This window comes from Mesoplodon bidens, assembly GCF_964165515.1.
Source record: "Mesoplodon bidens genome assembly, chromosome: 6".
Lineage (NCBI taxonomy): Eukaryota > Metazoa > Chordata > Mammalia > Artiodactyla > Ziphiidae > Mesoplodon > Mesoplodon bidens.
The window spans coordinates 24865598-24892106 of NC_138162.1; the positions used below are offsets into that span (position 1 = coordinate 24865598).

At 50.9% G+C, this 26509-nt stretch overlaps 1 protein-coding gene across 1 annotated transcript in view; it reads right to left on the minus strand.

The window, feature by feature from the left end:
- CORO2A (coronin 2A) overlaps positions 1 to 26509 on the minus strand; it is a 55769-nt gene that overhangs the window by 23219 nt on the left and 6041 nt on the right. The window contains exon 2 of the mRNA XM_081237102.1: positions 1696 to 1896. Within this exon, the coding sequence (XP_081093228.1) occupies positions 1696 to 1896 (201 nt within the window). The remainder of the gene's footprint in view (positions 1 to 1695; positions 1897 to 26509) is intronic.

Genomic DNA, 26509 nt, shown 5'->3' on the forward strand with positions numbered 1-26509 from the left:
GCCTTTTCCTTTTTCTGTTTTCTTTAAGAGAGTTTTATTATGCAATTTTTAAAATAGTTAAAGGACCATTCAGGCTTTCTATTTCTACCTGAATCAGTCCTGACAAGTTATATTTTTTTGTAGGAATTTGTCCATATTGCCAACGTTTTCAAATATATTGTCATAAAACTGCTCAGATTAGTGTTTTATATTTTGAGGCTCTACTGATATTGCATTTTGTTTGTTTGTTCTTAGTGTTATTTGAACCTTCTCTCTTTTATTCTTGACCATCTCTTCAGAGGTTTGTCTATCAGTCTTTTCTAGGAACCAACTTTTGGCTCTTTTGATCCTCTTTATCAATCTTTGATTCCCTTTCACTGATTTCTGATCTTTATTACCCCCTTCCTCAAACTTTCTTTGGGTTTACTCTGTTGTTCTTTTTCTAACTTCTCAGGTTGAATGTTTAGTTGTTAATTTTATGCCTAATATAAGCATTAGTGCTATAAATTTCCCTTGAAGCACCACTTTCCCTGCATCCTATACGTTTTGTGAAGTATTTCATTCTCATTCATTTCCAAGTTTTTTTTTTTTTTTTTTTTTTTTTTGCGGTACGCAGGCCTCTCACTGTTGTGGCCTCTCCCATTGCGAAGCACAGGCTCCGTTCGCGCAGGCTCAGCGGCCATGGCTCACAGGCCCAGCCGCTCCGCAGCATGTGGGACCTTCCTGGACCGGGGCACGAACCCGCGTCCCCTGCATCGGCAGGTGGACTCTCAACCACTGTACCACCAGGGAAGCCCCCAAGTATTTTTAAATTTCTAAATGAATGGGCATTTAAAATTTATCTTTTGTTACTGACTTCTAACTCAATTGCATTGGGATCAGAAAACCTGATTTATGAGATTCCAATTTATATTTGTGATTTTAACTTCTAAAAGGGGTTCTAAGTCTGTTGTTTGTTTTTTTCAGCGGATGCTTACTCATGGGGGCTTACATGCTTGGTGTTCTCAGTTTATGAATTTCCCTGATCTTAATCTGTGGGAATCCTGTTCATATTGGAAATGCTTTCCTCTGGAGAAACCTTCTATCTGCTTCTGCTGCAAACCAGAGGCACTACCAAGCCCGGATCCCTCTAGCCCCTTCAGAGATTCTACCTCAAGGCAGAAACTCAGGATTCTGAAAAGATCTGCTATTAAGTTAGTCTATATGAAACCACCATTTTGGGGGTCAAAAACTGTTAAATAATCAGCAATTGCATATGGCCCAACTTATACCATCAACCTTTGCCGCAGGACAAGCCTGTTCTTCCTGTTCACTTGCTGCTTACCTCTCCTACTTAAATTTCGGCTCAAGGTTTTTTTCCTTTCTTGGAGAGAGGAGGAGGCTTTGGAGATTTCCCCAATGTCTTGTGAGCCCGGCAATGCATTAAGAATTAAATGTTATTCATGAATGAATTACTTTGCAGTGGGGTGGAGGGGAGGTCCTAGGAGTCCTAAACAACTGCTAGAAGCTGAAATCCCAGGAGAGGTATACTTTTTCAATGAGAAAACCAAGACTCAAAGGGGTGAAATGACTTATTCATGGTCACATGGCTGGTAACAGGCAGGGCTAGGACTTGAACCCACATATGGAACCAAAACTGAGGCTCTTTCTACTCTCCCTCTGTCCTGTGCTGCCTCCAGAGAGCTATTTGGGCCTGGGCTTAGCAGGCATCCTTACCTGGTGCAAGGGGATGACGAGGAAGGCCCCCCCACCAGCACACTCAGTCACGACTGCAATGAAGTGGGGGTTCACAGCACAGAAATGATTGTCGTGGACGCTGCGGGTGATGGGCACGGAGTCGTAGCAGTTCTCCTTGCTGGCTGGTTTGCCAAAGACATGGCGGAACTTGGAGCTCCGGTACTGGGGGTGCCATGACATCTGCAGGAGACAAATGGGACAGAAGGGCTGTGAGGCTCGCAACCTGACAGCAGGATACACGGAGTCTCACCTGGAGAGGACATAAGAGGGCAGGACCAGGACAGCGGTCAGTTCTATGAGGACAGTGACGTGCTATGAAGGGCACCCAGGTGAACAGGCTATAATTGTGGCTACTTCCAGGGACCTGGTGAGATGGCATACAACTACTGCTGACCTGTTTGCTATTTTTTTTTTTACAACTTTATTGGAGTATAATTGCTTCACAATGGTGTATTAGTTTCTGCTCTATAACAAAGTGAATCAGCTATACACACACATCTGCTCCCACATCCCCTCCCACCCTCCCCACCCCACCCCTCCAGTCAGTCACAAAGCACCGAGCTGATCTCCCTGTGCCATGCGGCTGCTTCCCACCAGGCATCTACCCTATGTTTGGTAGTGTATATATGTGACCTGTTTGCTTTTCATCCCTTCGTGTGCGAAAACAAAAAGGCAGAAAAACCGTAGAGAGAACTCACCCCGTTCCCTCCCCTATCCAGCACCTCACCGGACAGGCCAGCCTCCCCACCCAGCTAAGTGGGAAATATTGTGTCCTCTGGAGCCAGCCTGCCCAGGCTCCAATTCCAGCTCTGTGCTTGCCAGCTGGGTGGGCAAATGACTTAACTTCTGAAGTCTCAGTTTCCTCATCTGTAAAATGAGGATAAAGAAAGTATCTGTCTCATAGACGTGTCATGAGGATGAAATGAGATGATACACTAAGATCCCTTGCTCAACAGTAATAATTACTACCACTATTATCATCCAGCCATCTTGACCTTCCCTCTCTCCTCATCCGGCCTTGTATTTGTTCACTCAGTATTTACTGAGTACCACCTGTGCCAGGCACTGAGGGTTTGGAGAGAGCAAACCTGAGCCCAGCCTTACAGGAGTGAAGAGTCCTAGGAGTGAGGACATTAGCGGAGTCTGGGCCACTGGGACGCAGTGTACTATAGGTAATAATGAACGTTTGTACATGGCAGTCAGGGAGGGCTTCCCAGAGGAAGTGACATGTGAACTGTGATTTGAAGGATGAGAAGGAGTTGGCCATGTAGGCTGGACAAGAGTGAGCTCGGGGAGAAAGTGTCCCAGGCAGATGGAACAGCCTGAGCAAGGGCCCTGAGATAGAAGCGAACGTGGAATGTTTGGGAAACTACATGTGGTTTGGTAAGCTTAGTAAGGAGATGCTAAAAAGAAAAATATATATTCACACACACACACACATACGCATGTAAACTGGATGATGTGAATGAGGAGAACACGAGCTGGAGGGGTGAGCAGGGCTAGATCATGAATGGCTTGTAAGAGGGTCTAGGGCTCATTAGTGGCCAAATATATACCATGTGGCCTCCTCTTGGCCCTGCTGCTGCTCAGTTCAAACCCCCTCCCCTCAGTCTCGTTGACCCACTGGGCCCTCCCATCTACGCTCCTCATGCAGCCAGAGGGATTGTTCTGGACACCAAGCCTGGCTGTATTCCTCCTTCCCCGGCCCCCACCTTAGATCACCCTTCGATGCTCCCCATTCACTGCTGCCCTACAGGATCAAGGCCAAACTCAGCTTGGGTCCCACCCTATATCCCAAGATTTCGCTTTTTCTTGCTCATCTTCTAAACGACTCCTTCCAGACAAAGAACACCACACAGCTTCCCTGGTACCTGCTCCTGCATTTCCAGTCCTCTGGGCCTTCACCCTTGCCTTTCCCTCTGCTTGGCTTGCTCTTCCCAGCCCACTGTTGTCTGTACCCATCTCTATGAGTCCAAACTCTTCCTTCCCCCAGCTCCCAGGTGCCCTCCCTTTACACAGCACCAGGTACCCATCAGCCTCGTGGCGGCAGGTCTGTCCCATGAAGCTCAGACATTTCAACCTTCCTTTAGGGAGCTTTGCCCAAAACCCTGGCTGCATTTGCCAGAGCTACAGGAAGTAGCACAGAACGCAGGGACTGCCTAACAATGCCCATCCAATCCCAGAAAGGATGTAAGAAGCCTTACAGAAATAGAGAAAACACAGATAGAAAGAAATTTTAAAAGCCATGGTGAGGATATGGGGACAGAGGGAAAATGCAGGAACAAAAAGAGATCACCTGAAATGTAGGGGGAGTCAAGCTACGATTGTGTGCTGCCAGGACCAGCACACAGGGGAGGTTTTGCGTCGGAGCTTCCTAGTGGTCAATTCGACAAGGGAAACAGAATCAGAAAGGGATTTACTCAGTGTCTGTAAGATAAATGCCTCCACTTGCTAAGGAGAAGCACAGCTTTTCTCTGCACTGAGCCCTGAGAGAAACAGGTCCTAAGGATCATCTAAGGAAAGAAGAGCAAGGATAATGATCTCCCTGGGGTCTTGGCAATTAGTGGCAGCTGAGTCGTTGCCTGGGGCCTGGGCTGCGGGTGGGAAAGTAGGGGGCAAGTCACCAGGCTCAGCTCCTGGGCCCCCACCCCTGCCTCACCTTGAGCAGCAGTTGGGGGTGGGGGTGGGGGGCATCTGTCTGTGGCCCACGGTGATGGTCACCAGACACTCCATTGCTCCCCTCACATCCCAGCCTCCTTGCAGTTAGGCAGCCACTATTAGTCCTAGCTAGTGGATCGTGGGTGTAAGTGATGTATGCCACTTCCAGGCTGAAGCATGTAAGCCCTGCCGGTGACCCTCCAGAACTCTCATCCTTGGCTGGAGGGATGAGGAGGCCACATGTTCCAGATGGTGCAGCTTTCATCTTCCTGGGTCCCCAAGGGACTGGGTGAATAGGGCACCTTGCCCCAAATTGACTCATATAGCATGACAGAGAATTTAACTTGTAGAGGGAACCACAGAGAAATAGTGGGGATACTTGCCACAGGGCATAGCCTACCCGTCCTAACACATTGCCCCAGGCAGGCCCAGCCAATGGTAGACAGGCAATGGCTGCCTGTGCTTGGTGTGGCCAGGGCACAGGAGCCTGCAGGGAAGAGGTGGGCAAGCAGGCAGGACCCAGGTCCCCTAAGGAGCCGTGTGAAAGGACTTGGACTCTGAGGGCAATGGAAGCTGCTGCAGGGGTTACAGCAGGGGAGGAGGACCAGTTTTCACTTTTAGGTGGATTCCTCTGATTGCTGAGGTAATCATGACAGTCGCCTGGGCTGAAGCAGGGCAGAGGGGATGGAGAGGATGGGACGTGTTAGTGAAAAACATGGGAGGGGGATAAAGCAGCCTTGGTGCTGGGCCCATGGTGGGCTGTGGGGAGAGGGGGCGGTCATGCCTGCTGAAATCAACATGACCTGGCCAGCATCAACAGTCTTGGCCCCTCTGGCCACTCCCAGCGCTCTCCCTTCACACCTGGGGGACGGCTCGGGTTCCAGGTTCAGAGTCAGGGGCCGTAAGAGGCCTGGGCAATGCTCTCCTGGAGCTCACAGTCACCTCCAATGGCAATAACAACTCTCAGTTTCGGGTGCTTGCTATATGCCAGGCTCCGTTCCACGCGCTTCCCCTGTATGAACTTAGGTGCTACCTTGCTCCCTGTTACAGATGCAGGGGTTGAGGCAGAAAAGTGAAGCAACCTTCCCGGCGTCACACAGCTAGGAGGTGGTGCAGCTCTGTCTCTGGAGCCCTCAGCTCCAGATAATGATGATGAAAGCTCTTTCACACTCTACACCCTGGATCCTACCTCAGCCCCCAAGCGGAAGTGTCATGACCATTATCGCCCCTACTTCACAGAAAAGGAAAACGAGGCTCAGTAAACCAAGTGGACCAAGGGGCTATTGGCCTCCACTGATGAGGCCGGCCAGCCTCCGAGCAGCGTAAACATCATGCCCCCCGACCCCTGTGCTGATCTCCTCTCCCCCATCCCACCCCACCTGGCTCCAACACCTTACCTCTTCCACTGCCAAGGTTCTTCCAGACTTGTAGCCATGAGGGAAACTTACAGAAGTGGGTGGGTGGCGCCAAGCCAGGTGGGCCATCTCTCCCTTTGCCCCAGGTATAGGACTGTGTGTGCATATATGTGGGTGAAGTTTGTGCGAATGTGTGTGCACTGTGTGTGCAAGTCTGTGTGTGAACACTGCACTGATCAGGGTGTTCCTACGTGCTCGTGTACCCCTGTGGGTGGGTGTGCACCTGTGCATCTGTTTGGATGCTTGTGTCTGTGCATGTGCGTACCTGTGTATATCAGTGCATGAATGAGTTTAAGGACTCAGCAATTCAGAGAGCAGGAGTTTTACTTTCCCCACAAGCAGGCACTTGCCTGAAAATGAGGACCATAGCGGGCCTTCAGCACTGTGAGGCCCTCGCCCACGGGCTGGGCCAGAACACCAGTCCGGGCCAGGTTTACCCCATGCCACTTGTCCTATCCTGCCCAGTCCCGTCCAGCTGGGCCCACATCAAAGCCATAGCAGGTCTTCGTAGGCATAGCGGGCCAGCCCATTAGGGTACAAAGCAGGGGGTGGCACCCATTCTGCTGCTGCCATCCCAAGGTGCTTAGCTGGCCTGATGCCATGGGATTAGGCTTTTTGTGCTGTGAATTCCCTGCCCTGAAAAAAGATTTAGTAATCGCTGGGTTTATTTTTATTTTTTGGCCGTGCCGTGCAGCATATGGGGAATCTGAGTTCCAGACTAGGGATTGGACCCATGCCCCCTTCTGTGGAAGCGAGAAGTTTTAACCACTGGACCACCAGGGAAGTCCCCACTGAGTTTATTTCTCAGCGCCTGACAGTGGAATGGCTTGCTGCCTGTCCTACCCTTACAACTCTCCTGAGGCCTGCTGTCCCCATTTGGTGCAGAGGAAGTGACTTGACCAAGATCAAATCAGTAGGAGGAGTGGAGACGGCAAGCAGAAGCCAAGACGTGGTCCAGATGCCCCTCTTCCCACCTCATGCTCCTCTCTGATGTGTGTGAGAGAGATGGAGACAGAGACACACAGATTTTCCTGCCTGGCTCCAGAGGCCTATCTTCTCAGCCCAGCCCTGAATCATTGCAGGACAAGGGTTAGCTGCAGGTGGTTGAAACCGAACCCAAACTGGGTGTGGTACAAAGCAGCATAATAGATTATTCATTAATTGCGCTGTTCCTGGCCTCAGGGAGAATGAAATTACCTGATTTGGTCTTTGAACGTCAGCGGTGGGGAGGAATCTGGCATTCCTGGCTACCATTGTCCCCTTAGTAAGTTTCTGTTTCCACATTTAATATTTGGAATTGTATTTTATTTTTTCCCTTAAAACCTGACCTTGTGGTCATCGAGCTGCCCCAAAACACACCTCCTGGGAGGGTCTGAACCACCACACTTATCTCAGCCACGGTTAAAAGAGGGAGATTACAATCACAAGTTTCCTAGCTTTACAAAGTGAAAAAAGATTACCATAAGGGTAAAGGCCTCTGTATTTGAAGGTGATCTACAAAGACCAAGAATTAACACAATACATGCCTAATTATGGGTGGGTCCCAAGTCTTGACTCTCATCCTGGGTTGACAACTATCCATCATAGAGTCTATCTAGATCCTGGCCTTGACCCCAAACTTGACAGGAAAGCACCTTTTTAATTCACCTTAAGTTCTTATCAGAGCCTCTGATCCACCCACAGAGGTGGGTGAGATATCTGGCTCAGGATGCCAAGGCCCAGTTGAGGTCAAGGCTCCCCTGCTGTCAATGCAGGTCTCTTCCTAACTATGGAAGCAAGAAGAGACCTTGTCGCTCTCCACAGAAGGAGGTGACCAACTGTTCTGGTTTGTCCAGGATGCGTGTGGGGTGGGTATTCCTGGGATGCAGGACTTTCAGTGCTAAAATCAGGAAAGTCTCAAGCAAAAAGGGAAAAGTTGGTCACCCTGCTGAAACCGTGCAACTCAAATTGGGACTTGAACCCGGACAAACCCAGATTGGGACTTGAACCCATGGCCTTTCTTTTTTAAAAAATATTTATTTATTTATTTATTTAATTTATGGCTGTGTTGGGTCTTCGTTGCTGCGCTCAGGCTTTCTCTAGTTGCGGCGAGCCGGAGCTACCCTTCGTTGCGGTGCGCGGGCTTGTCATTGCGGTGGCTTCTCTTGTTGCAGAGCATGGGATCTAGGCACGCGGGCTTCGGTAGTTGTGGCTCGCGGGCTCTAGAGCGCAGGCTCAGGAGTTGTGGCGCACGAGCTTATCGTTGCTCCGCGGCATGTGGGATCTTCCTGGACCAGGGCTGGAACCCGTGTCCCCTGAATTAGCAGGCAGATTCTTAACCACTGTGCCACCAGGGAAGTCCTTGAACCCATGGTCTTTTAATTGAGATCACACACCTGGTCTCAGGACTTAATGAAGCTCAGGTTCTTGATGTCTTGTCACAGAACAAATTCAGTGAGAGACAAAGTGATAGGTAAGAAGTAGGTTTATTTAGAGAGAAACACACTCCACAGATGGAGTGTGGGCCATCTCAGGTGAGAGGCCCTGAAATATGGGGTGGTTAGTTTTTATGGGCTGGGTAATTTCATAGACTAATGAGCAGGAGGATTATTCCAACTGTTGTGGGGAAGCGGTGGAGATTTCCAGGAATTGGGCCACCATCTGCTTTTTGAACTTTGATGGTCGGCCTTAGAACTGTCATGGCGTTGGTGGGTGTGTCACTTAGCTAATGAATTACAATGAGCATATGAGGCTCAAGGTCCATGGGGAGTCGAATCTTCTGCCATCTTGGACCTAGTTGGTTCTAACCAGTTTTTGTCATGTTCTATGGCTCTGCCATTCTTTTAAAGGTTGTGCCCTGTCCCCTTCCCTCCTGTTTCACTGCCACCTATCATAGAGGCCTCCAGAAAACTTTTACCCTATTTACATGCAACGATTCTACAGTAAGTCACTAGTAGCCTTGACTCTGACAACTTGCCTGTGAGACAGAAGGCTCTAGAATGAACTTCTTAAAGAGCCCAACATCCTGAACCAAAGAACAGAACACCTCAAAGCAGAAAAATCCAAGGTCTGTAAAGTGTTTATTCTGTGCAGGGTAAAGGGGCAATTCAGTCACTGTTCTCCACATGTGTACACTTCTCAGGGAAATGGCTGAGAGCGGGAAAGGATGAGATGCCACGATCTTAACTGGCTGCTAAAGCACAGGGCAGTGGTTTGTAACTTTGAATGCACATTAGAATCACTTGAATCAGGTCACTGGGTATGGGACCCAGGCAGCAGCTCTGTCCAACACGGAGTCTCTAGTCACACATGGCTTCTAAATTGAAGTTAAAGTCAATGAAAATGAATTGAAATGTAAAATCTGGCTCCTCAGTTGCACTACCATTTCAAGTGTTCAAGAGCCACACATGGCTACCAGGTACCCAACTAAACAGTGTAATTATAGGACACGTCCACTGTGCCCATGTGACCTTGGGCCAGTTACTTAATGTGTCTAGTTCCTCACCAGTAAAATCAGGCATAATAACAAATAATAGCTAACACATGACCCTGACAGCAATCTGGTTAAGTACAGGTGTTAGAGAACCTTTGACTGAAACCACCCGCCCTGGCCAGGCACGATAATGACCGCTTGCAAGAGTTATCTCACAACAGGAGGTGTCCCAATAAGGAACATGGAACTAACAAGCTACTGCCAGACAGAAGAATTCAGGAGGGGCCCAAAGGAGGGAGCAGACGCCAGCCTATAATATATCCTACCAACCTCTTAGAAACTTTCGCGCTGGAACCAATCTTGGCTGAGAGATGCGCACCCCCAGGAAGGACCCTGAGTCAGACCAAATGTGGACACAAGCAAGAGGACTGGCCAGAGACAACCTGGAAACTCACCTCATTATCATAAAACCTGAGATTGTGATCCATGTGGCAGAGCAGTTCTCCTGGGTTCCCTTACCCCACTGCTCTCCGCCCGGGCGCCTCTTTCCAATAAAGTCTTTTGCTTTGCCAGCCCATGTATCTTCTCCAACAATTCATTTCTCAGTGTTAGACAAGAGCCCACTCTTGGGCCCTGGAAGGGGTCCCCCTCTTCCTGCAACATTATTATCACCCCATTTTTACAAATGTGAAAACTGGGGCACAGACAGGTTAAGTAACGTGCCCAAAATCACACAGCAAGTAGGCGGCTGAGCTGGAATCCAGAACCGAGCTGTTTAGTCCTGGGTCCACACTCTCCCACAGGGCTACCCTGAAAATTAGATGAGATAATCCGCCCAGTACATGGAGCAATGCCGGTGCATACTTAGTCCTCAACAGATGTTTGCTGTGAAGACCGTTGTGGTCCCAATGTTTACAGGACATTAAGATTTGGTTTAGTACATGACAGGTACGTGCTGAGGGCCCAACATTTTGGGGATCTGAGTAAAAATCCCCAACCAGAAAGTGCAAAACAGCCCGCTAGGTACAGAGTTCCGACCCTCGGTGCTCCCCACATTGATGAGGCACGTGAGAAGCTAACTAACAATCCCTGTGGATTCAGAACCCGGAGAGGAAAGGCATTTATTTGTGCGTGTCTCTGGTGGGGTTCTCCAGGGTACAAAAGCCCGCAGCCTCCTAGACCTTCCTTCCCTTAGTTCCAAAGGGCAGATTCAAACAGTTACTAACCAGGGAGATGAGAGAATGCAGAAACAAAGGAAAAGCAGTCAAACAAAAGTGCAGCCATAAAGCAGAGTTCTGCTTCGTCCTCAAGGGATATACCAGATATACGTAACAATGTATCTTTGAGTTCTTCTACGGGAACTAAGGCCCTCACCTAGAAGAAGGATGGTAACTTCAGGTTGAGCTGGAGATTCCTGGAACACCACCCTGTTACCTCATCACCAACCAATCGTAAGAAAGTCACACACCCTGCAGCCCTCACCCCGGATTTTGCCTATAAAAACTCTTCCCTGGGGCTTCCCTGGTGGCGCAGTGGTTGAGAGTCAGCCTGCCGATGCTGGGGACGCCAGTTCGTGCCCCGGTCCGGGAGGGTCCCACATGCCGCGGAGCGGCTGGGCCCGTGAGCCATGGCCGCTGAGCCTGCGCGTCCGGAGCCTGTGCTCCGCAACGGGAGAGGCCACAACAGGGAGAGGCCCGTGTACAGCAAAAAAACAAAAAAACAAAAAAACTCTTCCCTGAACACCACGGGGGAGTTTGGGTCTTTTGAGCGCGAGCCCCCCATTCTCCTTGCTCAGCCCTGCAATGAACCTTCCTCTGCTCCAAACTCTGACATTTCGGTTTGTTTGGCCTCACTGTGCACGGGGCACACGGACTTGGGTTTGGCAGCAGAGGCCAGCAGGCTCGCTTAGCCCTGTGCTGTGGGGCCTGAGGGTCTTGGTGGGAGTGCGGGGCGAAGGGCGGAAGGGCAGAGGAAGCCCTTTGGTTCTCTCCATGGGCACGGCTTTCCCAGGCAGGAAAGCAGAACCATGCTGCCTCGGGACGCCCCCACCCCCGCCAGGCCTCAACCGCCCAGGGCCCATCAGCAGTGGAGGCTGAGGCACCCTGCAGCCAGCATGGAATAACAGTCCTCTTTCCAGGTTCTCTCTGCCTAGAGCACCCTCCCACCTCTGCCTTTATCACCCCTCCTCCAGCTCTGCGGTCCTTCTGGTCCAGCACAGATGCCTCCCCGCAGGCCCACAGGAAACACAGGCTGAGTCAGAGAGAGAGCCAAGAAAATGCCTCTTTCCTCCTGATGAGATTAGGCCCGAGGAAGCACCTCCCCTCCTGACATCTGACACTGCCCAGAGCCAGGTGCCTGGGCCCAGAGGAGCAGGGCATCTCCTGAGGTGACCTGGCCTCGCCTGTCCCCCGGCACCCTTGCTCTTGACCCTTTCCTCAAGCTGTGTGAGGCCTGGCCAGCCTTTTCTCTCCGTGACTCCGTTTCTCCTCCACCCCAGCCCAGGCCTCCTACCCTGCCCCCACCGTGACTCTGTCATTTCCCTTAAGACTCCCCCCAGCCCCAGGTCCCCTCTGTCCTCAGGATAAAGCCTTCGGCTGGACTTCAGTTTTGAGGCCCCTGCACATTCCCTGACGGCCTTCCCCTCATCTCCACACACCTGCCCTTTGAGCCACACTGGTTTATCTGCTCTTCCCTCAAAGCGTTGGCTTTCCCAGACACCCCATCTTTGCTCACACCCCTTCTCTCTGCCTAGAGCCAAGTCAGCCCAGGTAAGTCCAAGGTGGGCACTTAGCTGGGTTCCTAGGATACCCCCTCCTCTCACTCCACCTTCCTGGGCCCGGCTCAAATAGAACCGTCTCCAGGGGGCTTCCCAAGTTCCAAGGGCTGAGTGATCTCTCTAGCCTATGAGGTCCCCCATCCTGATACACAGGGAGGGGAAAGAGGAGGCAACTGGTTCAAATCCCAGACCCTCATTTGTCTCTGGGTCCCAGCATCCTCATCTGTCAAAGAGTACCCTCGGGTCTACCTCATGGGGCCTTGTCCAAGATTAAATGAGGTAACATGTAAAATGCTTTGCATGTGTCTGGTATTGTTACTGAACACAAGTTCGTGTGCCTGACACACAGCAAGGCCAAAGCAACCAAAACGTTGGAGTCTGGAGCAGAGAAAGGTTTTTTTGCAGGACCAAGCAAGGTGGCTTGTGCTCAAAACCCCCAAACTCCCCGATGGTTTTGGGGCAGAAGTTTTCATAGGCCAAATTTGGGGCGAGGGCTGCAGGGTGTGTGACTTTCTTCTGATTGGCTGGTGGTGAGGTAACAAAGCCGTGTTCCCGAAATCTTGTGCTCAGCCGGAAGTTGCCACCCTCCACCTGAGTGGGGCTCTTAGTTCCTGCAGAAGAGCCCAAAGATATTGTTAGGTATATCCCTTGAGGAGGAACGAGGATCCTGCTTTATCACTGCAGTATAGTTTCTAGACTGTTCCCTCTTTGTTTCAGCATTCCCTATTTCCCTGGTTAGTGGCTTTTTGAATCTGCCCTTTGGAACTCTGGGAAGGTCTAGGAGGCTGAAGCCTTTACCCTGCAAGTAAGAAACGGGGGACCCGGAAAGGCTTTTGTGCCCAGGAGCCCCACAGGTTCCTGCTCGGTTTCAGTACTAAGTAGAAGGTCAGCTGATGGATGCTCCCTTCCCTTCCTCCTGTCCTGCTCCCTGTGTTTCTCCCATCTTTCCTCCATCTATCCATCCAACCATCCACTGGACTGTCAACGCCAAATGGTCCTCTCCCTTCAGCTTTGCCCACCCACAGGCCAAACCACACAGGCAGGCACCCAGGGGGAGACTGACTTGGCTCCTGGATTGAGCTTTCAGTCACTCAACCAGCCTTTCCTGAACACCCCTTCTGGGTACTAGGAACCAGGGACTGGGCCTGTCTCTTCCATAGCAGGCTTGCTGGTAAGGTTGGAGAGTCCGAATTCTGATGCCAATTTGCTACATGACCTTGGGCAAATCTTGTCCCCTTCTCGGGTTTTGTTTGTCCATCCATAAAATGGTAACGCCTCTGCCCTACCCACCTGTTAGGACAATTTGCTGACGGCTCTGCAGCCCGCATGTGCCAGACCCGGGGGGCCCGTGAGGGCAGTGGGACTGCCTGCCTGGCAGCTGCCCCAGTCCTCAGAGCTGTTCCTGCCTTGACCCTCTGGAGACACAGAGCAGGCCTTCTTCCTGTTTATTCCCCCTGATCAGGCCCTGACCAAAATTCCACGAAGATTTATTGCCCCACAATTTCCTTATCTGTGAGTTTCGAGAGACAAGGGTCACGGAGACTTTTTAAAGGTGACAGCTCCACTTCTTGCTTACTGTCCATTCTCTGGCAGCACTTCTGGATCTGTCTTTGGACAGAGAGGGACACTGAGAAACAAAGAGGGAAGGTGCCTTGTTTACAGCCCCATAGCGATCCTGGAGTAGGGCTGAAGCCCTGAAGCTCTGTTCTGGGATGGGCACCTGGCCAGGGGGCCCGAATTCTGTCATCAGTGGACCTACAAATCAGCTCTCACCCTGCCCTGCTGCAGGGACCTGGGGCCCAGAGTGAGTCCAGGCAGCATCACTGGGACCTTCTGTGAGTCCAGCCTGTGCTGGGTTCCGTGAGGCAGAGGCAGGAACAATCCTTAGCCCCCAGGAGCCCAGACTGATGGGAAAGGCCAGCAAACTCAATGTGGGGTAGCAGGGAGATTGAAACCTGGTGAGTGGGTAAGGGCTGCCAGGAGGCTGTGTTTGAGCTAAGCCTTCACGGCTGAGCAGAGCGAGCCCAGGACAGAGTAGGGACGGCACTGCAGGTGGAAACTCTGCACTGAGCCAGGCGGTGAGGGGTGGGCAGGCAAAGGCATATCCAGGGAACCCAGGGGTCCAATTCAGCTGGGGCCTGAGCAGATGCAGAGGAGCAATGAGGGCCGTGACTGGAAAGGTGCCAGGGCAAGGCTCTGAACGCTGGCTGAGCTGGCACCTGAGACCACGGAGGGAGGTGTCAAAGTCTATAACCAGGGTGTGACCTGTCAGGGCTGAGGTGGATATAGCCCCTGCCATTAGGGAGGGCAAGTATTTTCTTTCCTCAACTGTGGGCTGTGTCTAAGGAAGAAATAAGTGGGTTCATTTCATGCCCAGCTCCAATCTGCTGGAGGGGCTGTGGAATATGGTGAGAGGAAGAGGAGGAGGAGGATTCTGAGGCCTTCCTTGTCTGGACTCAGGAGGAGAGAAGCCTGAGTGATCGGGGAAGAGCTGGCGGATGGCTGACCAGGAGTCAAGGCCTGATCTCCCCCTCCACAGATCTCAGCTCTTTGAGAGAAATATGGAGCTGGGAAGCCTGGCCTCGAGGCCCATTCCTGGGCCACTTCTCAGAAGCTGGGGTTTTAGATCAGAAAATAGCTTCCTTTCATCATTCAACCCATTTCCCTGTGGGAAGAGTCCCCAGGTATGACTGAGGGCTGCCTACTCCTGCCCGAGCCTGGGCAGCCCAACCCTCCATTTCCTGGACCAGCCACACAGGAGGGTGATGGGAAATTCCCAACTGCTTGTCCCCAACCTGCGTATCAACCTGGAGATAAATGCCACTGTGTAGCCTTAATCAATTCCCCAGGCAGTGTCTGCAACAGACGCCAGGAGAGGATGGTGAGGACTTCTCCCCATTTCCATCCTCTCTGGGCTCTGCCCACATCTGTTTAGGCTGGGCCTGCAGGCCAGGGAGGGCAGGAGGATGGGAGGTTCACTGGAGGACGAAGAGTACAGGAAAGATGTCAGCACCCCGGGCTGAAGAGGCACTTCTGCCCTGAGACTGACTCTGCCAGGACTGGTGACAGTATCTCATTTACACTTTGGAAGGATCTCTCCCAACAGTGGGTCTCAAACTTGAGAGCACATCAGGGGCCCCTGGAAGGCTGATTAATACCCAGACTGCTGGGCCCATCCTAGAGTTTCTGATTCAGCAAGTCTGGGGTGGATCCTGAGAATTCTGCATTTCTAGCAAGTTGCTAGGTGGCACTGATGCAGCTAGTCCAGGGACCACTCTGAGAACCACTGCTCTACAGCCCTGCTGTATGATTTACAAAGTCCTTCCCATTCACTATTCCATTCACTCCTCACAGCCGCCTTGGGGTGGGGAGAACTATCCCCACTTCCTGGATGCAGCGAGCTTGCACTCAGCTCAGAGCGACGGAGGCACTTTCCTAAGGTTACACAACTAGTGGGAACCTGACCTCCAAAGGCTCTGTGAGCACACAGCCAGTTCCTAACTCGGGGCCATTTGGGGCTGTGATCCTGGGATTTCTCTCTACAAGATTCTTTTAAATACACAAACGCGGATTCAGGCCAGCACTCAAGAATCACGCAGGTGTTCCCACGACAGCTTCACCACCTGAACAGCAGGCATGGAGGGCAGGTAGTCAAGACACAGGCTTCAGAGTTAGAGACCCGGCTACCAACCCAACTCAGCTTCCCTAAGTCTCGGCACCACACGGCACCTACCTCTGGCTGGGCTGCTGTGAGATGAGGCAGGTAGTGGAACAGAGCCTCTAGCCTTGGCACACAGTGAGGTCTCAACAAACCAGTGGGCCCAGACAAGAGCCGGGGTGGGGGGAGTGGGAAAGATACCAAACCTCTCTATGCCTCGGTCTCCTTATCTGTAGACTAGGGTCAATAACAGAACTTACCTTATAGGGGAATCATAACGATTCCATACGGTTATCCATTTACATTGCCTTAGAGCAGTGCCTGGCACGGGGCAAGTTGTGTGTTAGTGTCCTACGTACGGTTCCTTTGCTAAACATGATATTTTAGCACTGAATGCGCATTTTTCATCCATACATGTAAGCAAACCATTAAAGAATAGAGTAAGCTACGGTGAAGTCAAAATTAAAAAATCATGGTGGGATGACTGCACGACAGTGTGAATGTGCTTCATGCCACAGAATGGTATACTTAAAAATGGTTAAAATGATAAATTTTATGTTTTGTATATTTTACCACAATAAAAAAAAAAAGGAAAAAAGAAACAGCAGCACTGAGGACTTCCCTGGTGGCACAGTGGTTAAGAATCCACCTGCCAACTCAGGGGACATGGGTTCGAGCCCTGGTCCAGGAAGATCCCACATGCCGCAACTAAGCCCGTGTGCCACAACTACTGAGCCTGTGCTCTAGAGCCTGCGAGCCACAACTACTGAGCCCGCAAGCCACAACTATTGAGACCCGTGTGCCTAGAGCCTGTGCTCTGCAATAAGAGAAGCCACTGCAATGAGAAGCCTGCGCACCACAACAAAGAGTAGCCCCCGCTCTCTGCAACAAGAGAAAGCCCGTGTGCAGCAATGAAGATCCAATGCAGCCAAAAATAAATAAAATAAAAAATTAATTAATTTAAAAAAAAAAGAAAGAAACAGCAGCACCAAGCTAGATCAGCACCCAGCTCTCCTGCACTCCTTCACTGGCTCCACCTCTGCTTCCATGATTGTTTCCCCAGGGAGCACCTGCTTCTTTTCACCCTCCCTGACCCCTGGCCTTAGAGTCGGTCCCTGATGTGACCTCAGGGGTTGGGGGGGCAGGTTGGTTGCCCCTTCACCCTTTTACTCGTGGCTAGTCAGGGCCTTCTCTGCCTAGGCCTCCTGCAGAAGGGGCCCTGCAGGGTGACGATCCTTGCCCCTCCTTCAGGCACTTCCAGGACCGCCTCGACCTTCTCCCTGGCAGAGGGTGGCTTTCCCATCATCTCCTCTTTGGCTTGCTTGCCCTCTCTATCAAGCTGGCTCTGCTCCTTGTGAGGAAGGAAGGGGCCCCTTAAGGGAGCGGTGCCCTCAATAACCAGCACGTACTCCCACCGGGCTTCAGCTGGGAGCCCTGCTCTGTAGAGCGATGGTGCACAGATATTCTGAGATCAGGGGCCCGGCTCCGTTCTGCTCTGCCCTCGTCGGCTGTGTGACCCTGCTCAAGTCACTGTCCCTCTCTGTGCCCCTGGGCCCCATCCATAAAATGGGAATGTGCATCCCTGCCTGAGGCTTTGGGAGGCTCTGAAGGGAGAATGGAGGCAAAGGCGCTTTCTTTCTTTATTACACAGAGGACACTCGAGACCAATATGACAACGTCGAGAGGTGGCATAGCAGGGGTTACAGACATAGTCAGGAGCCCACCTGCTGGGCTCAAACATCAGCCCCACCTCATACCAGCTGAAAGACTCTGGACAGGTGAGTCCACCTCTCTAGACCTCAGGTTTTCCATCTATAAAATGGGGTGGTAATAGTGAATGAGTTCATACCTGACAAGCATTTACAACACTGCCTGGCACATGGTAAACGCAAGGTAACTTCAAAATAAGTAATCACAGCAACAACATGGGATAGACCTAGAGAGTATTACGCTTAGTGAAATAAGTCAGACTGAGAAAGCAAATACTCTTATGTTATCACTTATATGTGGAAGGTAATAAAACAAACGAATGTATACAACAAAACAGAAACGGCCTTACAGACATAGAGAACAAACTAGTGGTTACCAGTGGGGAGAGGGAAGTGGGGAGGGGGTGATATGGGATTAAGAGATACTAACTACTGTGTATAAAATAAATAAGCATCAAGGATACGTTGTACAGCACAGGGAAATATAGACTTTATTCTGTAATAACTTTAAATGGAGTATAATCTAACTATAAAAATACTGAATCACTATGTTGTACACCTGAAACTAATAAGATATTGTAAACCAACTATACTTCAATAAAAAAAAATTTTTTAATAAGTAATAATGGTAACTTATATTGACTGCTCACTATAAGAAGGCACAGTTTTAAACTATTTACCTGTATTAATGGATTGAAATGAATATTTAGGACTTTGAACAGGGCTTACAGATTAAAACAGAAGCACAAAGTGCCCATGTTCCTTTTCTCTTCAGAGAGGCGACACCTAAAGATCTAAAGATTCAGGAGTGATTCAGGGGTCGTCTGTGCTGGGAGACATGAAAATCCCCTTCACTGGATGAAAACAGAGGAAGCCTTATGCCCCTCCCCCAGCCCTCAGTGCTGATCTAGAGCCTAACGCTCTAATTCTTGTCTAATCTAATTCTCAGCCAGACCCACTAACCCCCTCTCTCAAATGATCTTATTACATCTGGGGGCAGGAAACAGACACAATAACCCAGGACTGCCCAGGGTCAGGGACCCAGGGAGGCATGCAGCCCAGCTCTCTGCTCTCCTTTCCACACCATTCCATCTGAAAAGTCTGCATGTCTCGGCTTGTACCATTCTGCTGAAGGGAAGCTCACCCCTTCCGGGGGGGCAGGAGAACTCAACCGTTAGACTTCCCCCTTCTACTGAGCGGAAATCTACGATTTCCCCCATTGCCCTTTCTCCATCCCTGGAGCCCCACCAACCACATCCGTTTCTCCGCCCCACAACAGCCCTTCCAGAGATCTGAGGCCCCTGACACCTAACCCTGGGATGGCTCTGCTCCAGGTTGGGGAGTTTCTTGTGCGACTCAGTTTCCCATCTTTGCCCCATTTTGGTTGCCTCACAGTAATGCTCCAAGCTGTCCCCATCTTTCACCCAGTTTGGAGCCCAGAGCATACCCAAACCCTCCAGATAGGGGCAAAGAACCACTCAGTAGAGCAGGTCTCCAAAAAGATCCCAGACTTCACATCTCAGAAAAGCAGCACTGGCCAGACCCCCCAGAGGTCACGAGGTACGAAAGGGGAAACTGAGTCAGCATGCCCAGGGCCACACACACAGGGCAGAACCAGGAATGGGATCCAGGTCTCCAGCACTCCCAGCCCAGGAGAGTCCTCTAAGACACGGAACAAAGTCTCCTTTGATCCTGTGCCTGGATACGGTGTCAAATATTTTGCTTCTTATCTGTGCTGCTGTTCTCAGAGGAACAAATTCCAAGGATGGCTGGGGAAGAAGGTCTTCTAATTGTGAGGCCGAGGGTCATTCACCCTAGCTGGGCCCTCCTGAGGCTCAGACCTTGGAAAGGTGGGCTGTGTTTCTCCAGAGTGTGGTTCAGGCTGGGAAAGATGGGGCTCCTTGGGGTCAGGAGAGGAGACAGACCCCAAGTCTTTGTTGCTAGAAAGGCCAGTAGAGCATGAAGGGTAAACTGAAGCACATCAACTCAACCCATATTTTCCAAGTCCCCAGTTGGAGACAGACCCCCATGCTGGGCTCCGTGGGCCCAGAGGTAGCCATGGAGTCTTTGCCCTGGGAACGGGTAGAGAAATAGAGAAATCGCATCTCACTCGAGCCAAGTATGATCACAAAGGTGGTGGTGTGTCAGAAGGGGCAGCACCATAGAAAAGACCAGAAAGTTACAGCAGTGGGCCCCAAACTGATTTGATCATTTACTCCTTCCAAGGGGAAAAACATCGAGCTCACCCACCCCAATGTATTATATTATATACACGTAACCATCACCTGCAGACATCAGGTACAATATACACAAGAGGCGAGGTTCATCATTAATCAGAGGGACTGTCAATCTCTATTTCGAATAGTGTCCTCCCCCACACAAAAAATCTTGTGCTGACTTCTTGTTTCATGTTTTTTTTTCCTTCCTTGCCTTGTGGCTGACTGAAGTGATACTGCTGGAAAGCCAAGTGTTAACTCTCACGTTGTCTTGTCCCCATGCTCTAGCGTTATCAGAATTACTAACAATCCAGTGTCCTCATGGAAATCTTTCAAAACCACCTGTCCACTTTGTGAGGGTTAGTTTGTTAAAACTGGTTAATATAATCCACAAATCCAATCTGGATTCATTAGTCTAGACTAACCTGGATTAACTGACCAGTTTAATTAGCTGGGATAACCTCCCTAAAACAAACCAAAGAGTAGGATGTCCTTGTCACCCCTTTCTCAGAGACTTCTGGAGACATGAGACATGAAGCTGCCTGACTCCTGACTGGAGAGTGTGTCAGTGTGTCTACACCTGGCAAATGTGAGCAAACGTGAATGATTTTCTTGTTTAGATGATATTTTTTCCTGCACCCCAACGAGCATCTTGCGTACCTCACCTTGGAGGCCGCCAGAATGGAAGGCAGGGAGACTCTCAGAGATTTTCAGGCTGCAAGGGATGGTAGGGATCACCTAGTTTAACCCCTCACTTTGCAGGTGAGGAAACAAGGACCCAAGAAGGGATGTAACTGGTCCAAGGTCACTGAGTTGGTCAGTGGTAGATCCCAGAGAGAATGCAAATCTCTAGTTCTTGATGCTAACACCTTTGAGTCCTGGCCACAGTGGGCCCCTTCATGGCTCTCTCACTGGGCCGTAGGCAGCTGCCTGACCTCTCACCCTCTGGGCTGCCTCCCTTGTGATGTAAGATCACCCACTGGCTCTGAGGGTGGCCGTGGGTGGCAGGGAGATATCAGAAAAGGTTACAAGTGCCATCAGGATGAGGGACATGGGGTCATCAGCTGGCCACGGTTCTGAGTCACTCTGAAGCCTCATCGGTGAAACGGGACTATTCGGGTCCAGCTGTTGTCTGAGTGCCCATGAGGGTGACATCTGTGGGCTGGGAAGTAACCCCTGAAGGGTATTACTACTGTCCTTATTACTCTGGAAGGCTCTGTTTAGGAGGGTGAGATCTGGGGTTCCCCTAGAGCCCAAGAATTCTGCCTCTGACCACCAACTGCAGCCCTGGACACCACAGGACTTGGAGCCCTGCAGCCCAGTTGGTCCCCAAGGTATGCCAGCCCAGGCCTGGTAAGGTGTGGGCAGCTGTGGACATGGGTCCTGGGCCTTCTGAGGCACAGGCTGAAATCTTGCTCCTATCTCTATGGCTCTCTTTCCCCCTGCTGGGAAGGGGAAGTGGGGGGACAAAGGCAGCAGGGAGGTGAGCAGTCAGCCTGGGTGCAGACAATAACGGGGTGTATTTGCTATAGAGAACTTAAAAACAATAATAAGAGCGACAAAAAGCCTGATTTTATTATCATTATGTGCATATAATTCTAAACAATGTCAGTGATAAAACATTCCTCCCTGCCAGGGTGGGTTGTTTCCACCTCCCTGCCCTTGGCATCTGGTCAGTATCTGATACTATTCCCTTTAGATTGAGCCAGACCAGACTCAGACTGTATGTTCAATGCCTCCCAAAAAAGCTCAGTGCGCTTCCCCTCGCCAGCCCTTGGCTTCTGTTGTTCCTTTGCCAATATCTCCCTCCCCATCACTCTGTCCAGCTGCTACAGGCTCAGCTTAGATGCTCCCTCTTCCAGGAAGTCTTCCTGCATGCAGTCCCAGCCATCCCGCAGCTGGCTACAACTCCCCTCCCAGGCTGCAGACTCAGCAGTGTCATGTTCTCAGGTTCAGAGCAAGATACAAGAAAGGAACTACCCTCTGAAATCTGGAATCCACAGCACAGAAAACCAAACCAGGGAGCCACTTCCTAGCTGTGTGACCTCAGATGAGCCCCATGACGGAAACAGTTCCACTTGCTTCCAAAGTCCAAGCACCTCCTTGCTGATCACACCCTCCACGCCTCCAGCTTCCTGGCACGTCCAGATACGACCAGCCCTTTGTCAGCACCCCCGATGGGTCAATAAAAATGGGTTCAGGCCCAAGGACAGAGCCTTGGACCAGAGACCCCTCTCTAGGACAACATAATCTGTCAAGATTGGCTCCAGTTTTTCTGAAAGGCCAGCTTGTAGGATGGTGTCTGGGCCATGTGACATCTACACACCATGATGCCCATTTCTTGTACCAGCAACCTGGGACATCAGGCCAGGCCTCCCCCCACTGCAGACCTTCACCCATGAGAACTTCCATCACCGGCCTCCTCAACCTTCTCTCCCCCATCTGCCTCCTTCTCTCTTCACTCTATTTCCTCCCCTCAGTTCCACGATCCAACACCTCACTCTTATCAACACCATAAAATCCTTCATCCTGCTGATTTTTCCCATATTGTCTGGCAAAACCCTGATGCTGGATGAACCAGGATATCTAAGCACTGCTGGGGAAAAAAATAGACGAAAACCAGATGAGGGCAGGAGGCACACACAGAGTGAAGTCCTTTCCCACTACTGCTTGTCTCCCCCGCCCCCTGAACCCCTCCCTCTGCGAGTCAGGCCTTGTGAAGGGCACTGCAGACAAGCCAGACCCCAGGGGTCGCCCATGTGGCCTCCTTCTCCTTGTACCCACAGCCAATCCATCGCTCATCCCACACTCCTCCACCTCCTAAACATCTCTTAAACCACCCACATAGGTCCATTCCCACAGCTACCACCTGTTCTCACTTGGTCACTTAGTCTTGGATACCAACCATCTTGCCCCTGATCTTTTCAAAAGATGGAAATCTAAGCATGCCACTCCATGGCCATTGCTGCAGGGCCTGACGGCTCTGGCCCACTCTACCTTTCCACACTCACCTTGCCCAGGGATCTGAGCTACAGACACTCAGTGCCTTTAATTCCTCAAAAGTCCATTTCCTCCAGCCTCAGGGCCTTTGCACAGGCTGTTTCTCTGGTCTAGCATGTTCCCCTCCCCACCCTCACCTGGTTACTTCCTACTCATCTTTCAGATCTCAGCTCAAAAGTCCTTCCCTTAGAACAGCCTTCTGCAGTGATCCTGGACTAGGCACATTTCTCTACTCTGCACACTCCTTATGCCCCTCTTCTCCGGGTTTTGTGGGACTCTCCAGTTACTGCCCAGCTCTTCTCTGGTCTGTGAGCTCACCAGGGCAGCCCCTTTATCTGTTTTGCTCTGCTCTGGATCCCTAGCTCTGAGCTCTGTTTCACATGCAGAAAGTGATCAATAACGAACAAAGGTCTCCTTCAAAAAATCAAATTGAAAAATTACTATTTAGGGAATGAATGAGTGGATATGTCTGAGTGAGGTTCTGGGATATCTGTGTGGGATATACCTCCGCAGTCTCTCTCCAGGGCAGGCCATAGGCCAACCTACTCTTGGAAATGGTCATAACAAGGATGAGACTAATGACCCAGCCAGCAAGCTCCCAAAGCTCCTTCCTGTCCATAAGCTCCCCAGCCCTCCTCTAGGCCCCGCACTACTCAGAGCACCCAGCGTTTAACGGCCTGTCCACCAGGCATTTCTGCACTGACATACGTTTACTTTGCTGAACATTCTCACTTCCCAAGGGCCAGAGCTCAGGAGCCTTGTCTTTGTGGAGTTGGATTAGGAAAACGTGGTGGAATCCAGTTAGGACAGGGTTCAAATCCTAGCTTTACCTCTCGCTGACTGTGTGACTTTGCAAGTAACTTAACTTCTCTGGGCCCCTGTTTCCTCAACTGTAAAAAGAGGACAAGAATATCTAGCCACAAGTTTGCTGTATGGATTAAATAAGTGAATATACATTAAGAATCTAGGGTGGGGGGCTTCCCTGGTGGCGCAGTGGTTAAGAATCCACCTGCCAATGCAGGGGACGCCGGTTCGAGCCCTGGTCCGGGAAGATCCCACATGCCGCAGAGCAACTAAGCCCGTGCGCCACAACTACTGAGCCTGCGAGCCACAACTACTGAGCCCGCATGCCACAACTACTGAAGCCCGTGCGTGCCTAGAGCCCGTGCTCCACAACAAGAGAAACCACCGCTTGAGGCAACTAGAGAAAGCCCGCGCACGGCAACGAAGACCCAATGCAGCCAAAAATAAATAAATAAATATATTAAAAAGTAAAAATAAAAAATAAAGTTAGTTTAAAAAAAATAGAATCTAGGGTGGGGCCTGTCACACGTCACATTTAATTGATTCTAAGACACAAGAGTTTTTAACATTTTAACATCTCTGAAACTGGGATGCAACTTATAGTTTAATTGGCTGCCCTTTTTCTTTCTTAATGGATTATAAAATAATGGTATATTATCTCACAACTGGCTGTGCCCTGTATTCCATGAAATAGGACAGTAGTTTGGCTTCTTTACTCTTTGCAAAGAGATGAGAAGGTCTGTGAGAGTCCCAGGGACCAAAGACTGAGAACACACATCACTGAGGGCAAAGGGTCTTCTGGGGTCTGGCACGCTGAGGTGGAAGCCAGAAGCATCACGGAATCTGAAGGCACAGGCTCTTCCCCAGCCCGGTGGCCTCTGGATCTGTCCCAGCTGTTCCAGTCCCACTCAGGGGGTAGCCTAAACTCCAGCAAGACCTTCTTTTTTCTGCATCTGACTCTATGCTTCTGCTGATGTGGCCTGGGGTTCCTGGCTTCAGGCAGTTGGTCATAATGCCAACTGTGCTTGCAGCCATCTAAACCCTTAGTCTTTGTCCCAAGAAGAGAGTGCTGGGAACAACTCCAGAGACCCCCAGAGACCTCTCCTCCCATGTGACTCCTCCATCAAGCCATCCCTGGACCCTGTCTCAACTGTTCTGGAAGACCAGCACCGAGGATACGTCCTCCAGGCCTCACCCAAGTCCTCATGCTGCAGGTGCCTCCTTAAACCCTCCAGCCTGGTGACAGCAGGCTGGCCAGATGATCATACTACCTACCTTCCACCGTAACGTACATTACATACAGCCGCATCTTTATAGAAATAAAATGTCTATCACATATAAAATTTCAAAATACAGAAAAAAGAAAACAAAATTTTGCCATCTAGTGATAAACAACCAGCTTGATGTGTGTCTTTCTGAATATTTTTCTGTATTTACATGTGTGTAGATCTATTCTTTCCTCATATTCAAACCAAAATGGGCTCATACCACACACCACTCTTTTCCTTGCTTTTCCAGGCAATACAAATTTGCAGACCTCCCTCTACATAGACTGGTTTCTTCCCAGTGACCTCACGGTGCTCCCCTATCCTCCATCCCTTCACCTGGCAGCTCTCTACAGTGCCCCTTGGTCAGGTCCCTGAGGCCTGATCAGGGCACCCAGCCTCTCCCAGGATGCAGTGCTCTGGGCCTGATGGGTTCCTATGGACACTTGTCCCCCCTTCCTTGGGACAGAGCTGTGACTGGATCGTAATTGCTCTCAGGGCCTCCTCAAAGCAAAGCCGTTCCCCAGCACAGAAATACTCTGGAACCCTTAAATCAAGGGGTGTGAGGTGAATGGAGGTTGTCTGTCTCTGCTGGATTTGACTGTAGATCTTTCAAAACAGGCCGGATGTTCTCCTGGACCCAGATGCTGCCCTGGTATTTCCCTAACCCCTGGGGACTCCAGATATCACAGTAAACAACAATGAACAGGTGCCTGGCATTTTATAGTTCATAAAGTGCTTCCATGCTTTCTATCCAATTTTAAGACTCACAACCGCTGTATACATTAGGCAAAGCACGTATTATCTCAATTTTATACGACTGAGGCTCAGAGAAGTGGGGCAATTTACCCAATGACCTTTCTTGCTTTCTTGCCCTTCAGAGTCTGGCCAACTCCAAATGCCACTAACAACCTGGCCCAGGCATCACCTCCTCCAGGGAGCCTCCTTAACTCCCACCCCACCCCAGGCTGCATTAGGTGCCCCTCCTTGAGAGCCCACAGCTCCACGGCTTCCCTATCAGAACTGAGCCCCCGACCAGGCTGTGCGCCCTTGAAGGCAGTGATGAGTCTGGCTTATCTCCATCCTTACCCCCCAGGCATAGTAAAACCTCAATAGATGGCTGCTGGGATGAAGATTGTTACGATTATTAAGGCAGGAAATGCCCTGCCCACTTTATGGAAGAGGACAGTGGGGCATAAAGAAGGGACAGGACTTGCCTACAGAGCATGCCAGTGGCCAGGTCAGGTCTCCCTCCTCAGAGGTGTGGGCTCTTTTGTTCCACTGTGTCCCACTGTGTGTAATCTTGGACTCCAAGCCACTGCCTGAGGATCATTTCCGTCTCCCCTTGCACTGGCTGGGCCTCCCTGGTCGAGCCAGGTTATGAAGGGGAGCGTCGTGGAGAGGGCTCTGGCTGGGAAGACTCAATCCCCCAGCCTGGGCCAACACCCTGGGGTGGCCCCAGGAGCAGCAACAGTAGTTGGCTCTCCAATACTGTGCCACGCCCTGTGCCAGAACTTTCCATCGACATCTCCCTCCATCCTGAGGCTGGCACCATTATGATGCCACTTTGCAGGTGGGGAGGGAGAGACCCCGGCTGAGGCTCACCTAGTGGCTGTGCTGGGATCCAAAGCCAGGGCTGCATCCCTGGCAGCAGGCGGCCCCAGGACTTTGCTGGCACCGGAGCCAGAAATAAATGCACAGTCAGAGTACAAGAGACAAGTCCCAGGGGGCCTGCAGGCTTGGCAAGGTCCCGAACTCTCCCTCCCCACCCCTGGCCGCCTCTCACCCAGGGCCTGCTGGAGGGCTGAGACTCTTGGACCCAGAAAACACAGGCCTGCCCTGGCAGTGCCCAGCACTCTGTATGGGCAGGGTCATGGCAC